Below are 8,454 nucleotides of genomic sequence, written 5' to 3' on the forward strand. Positions count from 1 at the left end.
AAAAAACCTTCGTCGTACAGTGAATGAGACAGTTTAACTTGTAAATTGCTATCTCATTTTGATTTCCACGTACCTTCATACTGAAAATAAATATTGTTCAACAAAAAGATAAATAATATATTAATTAACTAGCCTAAGGACCCGTGTATTACACGGGTTGTTAAAAGATAATATGGATTAATAATAGTTGTTTACATTAAATGTTATCACTATATACACATATTTAAACAGATCATGTAATAACTTTTTATTGACAATTATAACGTATATATCACAAATCGTTGAATATCTCTTTATACACCACATTAGTTGTTTTATCCGTAGGTTTTCCATTGTTGTCAAGTATGAGTATCTTCACACCATTTCTTGTTTTCACCCTTGATAAGGCAACATACAACTGACCATGAGAGAAGACTGGTTGTTTGAGGTACAAACCTACTCTTGAAAGAGATTGACCTTGACTTTTGTTGATGGTCATTGCAAAACATACGGCCAGTGGAAATTGTCTTCTTTGAAAAGAGAAAGGAATCTTTTTATCAGAAGGTATCAAGTTTAATCGAGGGATATATGTGCAAGTACCAATATTTGAACCAGATATTATCTCTGCTTCTATTACACGGTTGTGCAGCTTCTTTACTTGTAGCCTTGTACCATTGCACAATCCATTCCGTTGATCAATATTTCTTAATAACATGACTGGAACACCAACTTTAAGGACTAACCTATGATTAGGTAGGCCAGATATTTTAAGACCATTGAGCACATCTGGAGAGTAAAGTCTTTGTTGTGTAGAATTTACATCTTCAGACGGACAAAGACTGTCAGAACTAAGATACTCTTTTTCTTCACCAGGAAACATTGCTAGCAACCTGTCATTAATCTCATGAACAACTTCATTTTTAGGTGCAAGTATGGCCCGGTCACTAAAATAGTTATGGGCGTCTACGTTTTCCAAGATTGATGGATAAACAAAATCAATTAAACTTCCAATTGGATCAGATGGATCAGTAATCAAAAGATCTCGTGGTATTTCAATAGTTGCTTCTCCATCATTTGGACCACCAACGTTACCCTCACCCAAATCCAAAAGCCATTTGCCAAAACTATTTATTTCATCAACATCAGCCGTAGATCTTCCAACCGTTAACCTCATGTTTCTAGTTAGTCTTAGCAATTTACATTTACTCCACAAATAAGACGAACATAAGGAGGCATTAACAATCTCTTGTCTGCCACCGTTTGGAACAACAGATAATATTTGTCTAAAATCCCCTCCAAAAACAATAACTTTACCTCCAAAGCGGATTTCAGAATTTAGAGATGTGTCAATGTTGAAAACGTCATTCATTGTTCTGTCGAGCGCTTCAAATGCATGTTTGTGAACCATAGGTGCTTCATCCCAAATTATCAATTTAGTCTCGTGAAGTAATTTAGCCAAATCACTTTCTGGTTTTATATGGCATACGGAATCTTCAGTAAGATTCAACGGTATGCTAAACCTGGAATGTGCAGTCCTGCCACCATCTAACAACAACGATGCAATTCCACTGGAAGCCACATTTAACACGATTTGACCTCTTGATCTAATTGCAGCGGACAATGTTTTCCATAGAAAAGTTTTACCTGTTCCGCCATAGCCATAAAGGAAAAAAATCTGACCGTTATCATTGTTTACTGCTGCCATAATCTCTTCAAAAACAGTGCGTTGTTCATCAGTTAACATTGTCAAATGACTATCGTACAGATTTCCAAGGTATGTTGTATCATATGCCTGCTCCTCGTATATCAAACGACAATCGGAAATACCTGAAGACGACATATCTGGATATGGCATTGATTCAAATCTTCGCAAAGAAGAATTATTTCGCAATAAAAACTTTTCAATTTCGACCAACACATAGTTCTTCAGTTGGTGATCCAGAATTGATAACGCTACGAAATAAGAAAGAAAACAAATTCATCTAATGAATACGGAAACCATTTCATCATAATAAGATAAATTAAGTTAAATAATGATGAACAAATCAAATTATTTTTTTAAAAAAATATAAGTACTAAATTTCAGTGTAAACAAAACGTACCTGTCACTCGATGGTATTTTGCTAATCTGTAAACAAAATCGTCCGCCATGTATCTCCACGAAGTTTCCCAAACAACCTCAGGTCTAGAAAGACTACCGGATAACAACATCGTAGAAAATAAATTGCGAATGTATGAAGCGCTTCCAGTTAAATTTGCTTCTTTTATTGCCTCTACATATTCTGAATCATCATCTAAAAGGCCAAGTGCGTAGCAAGCATCTCTGTATGTATCGTAAACTTTACCATTAACTGTTTTAATGTCGTCAAACGATGTTGGTCCTCTAACCTTGTTAAGAAGAATTCTCAAGAAATACGCTTCACCTAAAGTTGGAGATACGGAATGAATCCTGCCAATTGATTTTTTCCCTTTTCTTGGTTCCCATACTCGCTTGTCAAGCTTCCATACATAAAAAATAGGGAACTGAACGTATGTAAGTGTACGTGCCAACAGGTCATTTGGGTCTTTATTACGTTCCATTCATGATAGAAACATTGAAGATTTAACTGAAGGTTTGTTTAGAACGGAGTTAATATCCTCGTCAGGGCCGAAAACAACAGGTTGTTGGCCAGGTAAATGGAATGGAAGCCTCATAACAGAAGGTCTTCTATAATGTACCTCATTAGCAAATATCCTCCAAGATGCTTCGCAAGCTGATATATAGCGGCAATCGTAATACTCTTTGATCTCGTCTTGTGGTTGCTCTTCCGGTTGACTATCACCACGCGCAACAGCTATAGTGGCTCGATCAGGACCTTTATTGATGTATTTAAAAAGATATTTTATAGACGCGACTTGATTGCACCATTCAACGTTGATATGAGCTTGATATCTTTTCAATAATTTTTTGTTATAAGGAACCACACTCCTGTTATCAAGCTCAATTTTATTTTTCACAACAGAAGAACCATTGTTTCTCCTTCTGTATAATGGAAACCCATTTGAATCAAGTGTTGTATGATCTTGAAACTTTTTTGGAAAGCCTTTTGAACACTTCATATCTACCATACATGGAGAGCTCAACCTAGCATTACCACATGGACCATGTATCATATACTCTTTCACCAGGATGAATAATTCTGGATCTTCTTCTATGTTTGGAATTTCAGCAGATATAAATGAATCAACATGGTCCACAGTAGGTAATTTGAATTCAGGTTCCATGAATAAGCATAAATGTGCATGAGGCAAACCACGTTTTTGGAACTCGATAGTGTAAACAACTACAGAAAAATAAAACAAAGTGTTAGCTTTGATGATGACTAATAATTGAATTATTTTGTTAACATTACCTGCTGACGCTTTGCCTAATAGATGATTCTTTTTTAAATCTTTGCAGATAGAATCGAGTTTTATTTTGAAGAGTCTAGACAGGATATCAGGCCTATCTTCCGGACTAAGATTGGTGTCTTTGAGAAACCGTTGAACTTCTGGCCATTTTGGATTGCATGTTATGGTAATAAAATAATCTGGATAACCAAAGCACTTACACAGAGCCATAGCGTCTAAATAGTTTTGCATCATATATCGTGCTCCACCAGTAAAAGAAGACGGCAAAAAAATGCGTTTTCCAGCTTTAGATATATCATCTTGACCTTTACTTCGTAAATTACGGAGACTTTCATATGTGTCGGACCTAAGATCTTTTTGTTGATATCGTATGTACCTAAGTCTCTCGCTCTCTATCATAGTATATGCGTCAACCAGGAACTGCTGGAAAAGCCTCTTAGAATTAAGGATCAATGAAAACTGATTTATACGATCCTGGATACGATAGGCAAAGAACTCTCTCATAGTACACTTTGGACGTGTTTTATTAACAACATCAACAACACCTCTATGAGGGATATCAATTCTGTAGCCATCATCTCCGTACGGAAACAGAATCGGATATTGTAGTGCAAGATATGATGGATGCAACTCACTAATTCTTTTTAGTTCACCTGTTCGAGTCTCAACTATAATATCTCTATTGTCAACGACATTTTCGATATCACCAACAATAAGAGCAGCGATCTCACCAGCCGTTGGTAAGTTATACGTGCGACCATCTTTTTCTCTTGCTCTAATTATTCGAAGCTTCACATTTACATTAGGGTTGTCTTGGAAGGAATCCCTAACTCTTCTATAAGTTTTGACCAACTCGTTGTCATTGTCTAGTACATCCTTTATATGTTCGATCAATTTAATATCAACATTTGCCGATGAAGAAGAAGACGCACCATCTGAACCCCTGTTACAAAATTGTTATCAAAGATTATTCACAGTCTAACAAAATATGAACTATTAATCTGAAAAAATGGATTTATGGTAACATATAAAATGGACTTTACCTAAATATCGATTGCCTGTTTGAAATTTCGTTTTCAGTATCATATATGTATAGTTGGCAAAATTTTGGTTGAGCTCCGTTGATTGGCATAAGACTTCCAATTGTATGATAATTCTCGCCGCTAATTCTAAAGCAAAAAGGACCATTGCCTCTGTTAACCGTCGAATCAACCTTACCACCCATTGAAGTAAATGCAAACATAGAATTGTAACGGCGAATATTTTTCAAAAAGTGCTTGCTTTCATCACCATTGTTAGTAAACAGAATCCGATAACTTCCTCTTGCATCTTTGTAATCTGGAAGCTCTACTATGCCATAAGAACAACAAATGAAATAACAAACTTTTCCATCCTTTTTTCTTCCTTTTCCTTTTTCTGCATTCCACAACTTTGCATTACATACTTCACAAGTAACGCATTGGTCACCATGGTCCAAATAATCTGTTGTGAAAATAAACAAAAAAAATTGTTAACAATGTTATTTAATAAAGAAGATAACATTATATCGACAAATTTTATACTTTTTGTGCATAAGAATACAAATTATTTGAAATGCACCTTTTGAAACACCTTTCAAGGGATCTTGAACCACAATTTTCTCTATGGTAAAGTCAATAATTGGTATTGGAGAAGTAATTCGTGGCCTACCAATTAACTTACGTTTACCGGATGACAACCTTTCAAAAGAAGAATTTTGAAGAATACCGGAGGTGCCACTAAATGACGTAATGTTGCTAGCAATACGACCGGGAGTAGCGTCTGCTGGTGGTGTACCGTTGTTCGTAACACAACTTAAATTGCCTATAATATATATAAAAAAAACATAATCTTCATGATATAAATTTATATACAAAAACATTGAAGTGTATAAAAGTTAATAAGTATTTACTTGTTCCCATGAATGATGCAGTACGATTAGTAATGACAATTGGAGTTGCTTCTATATCAGGAGAGCGATGTATACTCCTATTGGAATATGATATACTATTTCTCAGAGGAGATGTTGTATTCTCCAAATTTACTTCCCTAAAGCGGCTGTTATCTATATATACAAATTATTAAAGATTATTATATAAAAATAACATTAAATAAATATATGATAACGTTGAATTAAACATATTGTGAAATGCAAGTTTAATAAAATAAGGTATTTTAAATACGGCTATTAAAAATAAAAAAAAATACAAACCAACCTGCAGATAAAGCAGATAATTTTTGGGTAACGGTCGGAATAGAAGGAGAGGGTATCGAATCAGTTGTTATGACAATTGTATGGTCAACATTTGATGGACATCCATCTAATTTTGATCTTTTGTTATCCAATAATACTTTCCTAATTTTTCGACTATGTCTTGCCTGATCTTGTGTTACAGTGGGAACAACAACTAAAACAACAACATACATAAAAATTAATTTTATAAAGAATATGGATAAAAAAGCTAGACGTCAATGAACATGAATGTAGAAAAACAGGAAAGTAAAAAAAGTTAGTAAATTAGTACCATTAGTAATTGTCGATAATGGCCTTCTACCTCTACGAACTGTAAGGGAAAAATATAGACAGTTTAGCAAAACAGATTGTTTGTTAAGATATACATGATAAAAAAATAAACGTAATACAATATAAAAATTAATATACTCATATGGTAAAGCAAAAAGATTTGAATATTTATAACAACTTAAATTACCATTTGTATGACCAGTTGTAATATTTGTAGATGCATTCGTATTTAAGATGGCTGGAACACCTGTAATTAACATGATTAAATTATGTATAAATATGTAAATAAAATAAAACTATATGAAATAAAAATCGATATTTAAATTAACAACATTACCATTAGAAATGTTTTCTTTTCCTTTGTTGTAAGATTCAGATGAAAACTCGTTTTTTTCTTTTAGACATTCCTGAAATCATAATGTGATACGATTTAAGCATGCGACATTCCAAAATTGTAGTAAAGTTTAAATATATTTAAGTATGACATTCTAAACATTCTTATTCTTATGTATTATATAGTAATTGATACATCAATTATATTATCCTAAATTAACATTATACAACCACAATATAAATGCATCACAAAAATTAAAAAATTCACAAACAGAAACAAAACACAATTGATGTGAATACATAACTTCAAATGCTGTATTAAACCAATGAAAAAAGAAAGTATAATAAGGTCTTTAGTTATTCAGTTTAAGATAGGATATAAGATTAAGCAGTTGAAACAATAATATAAAAATATTTAAACTATAGGAGACATAGTGGTCTCGATAAATAAAGCTCCTTTAGGACCAATGTAGTCATCAACATGTTGTAGGTACTCAAAAGATTCGTTGGAAAGGTCAACTTCTACAATATCACCCCAGATGCTTGTTATGAGCCACTTGTTGTCTTGAATTATATTATTCCTTCGACGCCTTTCAAGATAATGAACAACATGAGGCGTATCGAAAGACAACACCTTTACCCAAGCATCATCTTCAAATTTGAACAAATCAGCATATAGGTTTTCAGAACGTCCAACAACAATGACGTGCAGCTTCATTTCTATGCTCAAAAAATGTCCTTGCCAAGGATTCAAATCCAAAACTTCGGGAAAAGGAATTGTGCTGAAAGTTTCGGAGACAACGTCGAAAGCTACCATGTGTCTCTCACCTGGTGGAAACCAATAATTGGAAACCATAAAATAAATGCTTCTACCAGAATAAATTCCGGGAGACCATGAATAATATGTTGAAGCATAATTAGTGACGTTAAATGAATTTATCTTTCTCCATGACTCACGGCGACGTGAGTAAACTCGTGCAGAAAGAACATTACGGTAACGTTTGATGTGGAGAACTTTGAGATCGTTCGAGTCGTCAAAGTACATTCCACCGGTAGAAGCGTCTCGCTCAAAATTACGATCAAAGTAGTCATCGGCCAAAATTTTGTAGCGCCTTGTTGTTGGATTCCAAAGAATGAGCTCAGAAAACATCCTTTCATTGCAAATTAAGATCAGACCTTTAAAGGACGCTAAAACACGTAAGTATGAAGGATGGACGTTAGATGGAGAAATTATAGTTTTGCTTGTATCGGCTTGCAAATTACCCCCAACTATGTTGTCAACAATAATTGTGTTGTCTTTTAAGGAAAGAAGCTTCTTTTGTAGCGAAGTTATAATTCGCCTAGAATGCGTAATCTCAAAATTGTTATTTGATAGTTCATCACGAAAAAATTTAGATAGACACTTGAAACGGCCTATAGCTTTTGCAGGCAGCCTCATGAAAATCTCGTCCACAATCAATTCAGAACCAAGCTTCTCCATTTTATGATAAAATTTTGCTACAATAAAAGATATAAGAAATAAAAAAAAACTTTATGTATACATTAAAAAAAAACTATCTGTTATTTCTTGCTATAATTACACAATAAATTTTTAATTCAAAAACCTATTATGTATGAGAATAAAAAAAATTAAATATAATACAAAAATCACGTAAGCATGTTTGTACCTATGTATTACAACATAGAAGAACATTAATTAAAAATCTATAAAATAGTATGAAAATATATAATAACGGAAATTTAAGTTGTTAAGTTAAACAATAAATAAATTTATACTAATGTTATTAGTTCAATGGAAGAATAACAACAAAAACAAATTGTAATTGTAATACACATTAAAATTTATATATGCTTATACAACAAAATTTTATAATATTCACTTAGTATGTGTTACATTAAACGAAATTAACTACAAACGGAGACAATTGCATGGTATAAAAATATAAAGCTAAAAGATTCAAAAATATCCAGTAACTATTATTTCTCTTAAACTTATTATGTATAAAAATAATCGGAATTAAGTATATCCGGAACCAATTGCATAGAATATAAAAAAAATCAATAAGTTACTGAATTATAAAAAATATTATTCCACATACGCATTAAACTTAATAATTCCGTATAACAAATTAAATTGTATTCTCGAAATAAGAGGTAGACTGAATACTAATACTAATAAGAGTACATGATCATGTAACGTTTACTCTAAA

General features: G+C 32.8%; 1 protein-coding gene across 1 annotated transcript; it reads right to left on the reverse strand.

The window, feature by feature from the left end:
- Positions 1–271: 271 nt before the first annotated feature.
- Positions 272–2,559, reverse strand: LOC110932254 (ATP-dependent DNA helicase PIF1-like). The gene is made up of 2 exons (XM_022175605.1): positions 2,082–2,559; positions 272–1,932 (listed from the first exon to the last, which is right to left on the reverse strand). The coding sequence occupies exons 1-2, from the start codon at positions 2,557–2,559 to the stop codon at positions 272–274; spliced, it is 2,139 nt and encodes a 712-aa protein (XP_022031297.1).
- Positions 2,560–8,454: the final 5,895 nt, after the last annotated feature.

Source organism: Helianthus annuus, chromosome 3 (assembly GCF_002127325.2).
Source record: "Helianthus annuus cultivar XRQ/B chromosome 3, HanXRQr2.0-SUNRISE, whole genome shotgun sequence".
In the NCBI taxonomy this organism is placed as follows: Eukaryota; Viridiplantae; Streptophyta; class Magnoliopsida; order Asterales; family Asteraceae; genus Helianthus; species Helianthus annuus.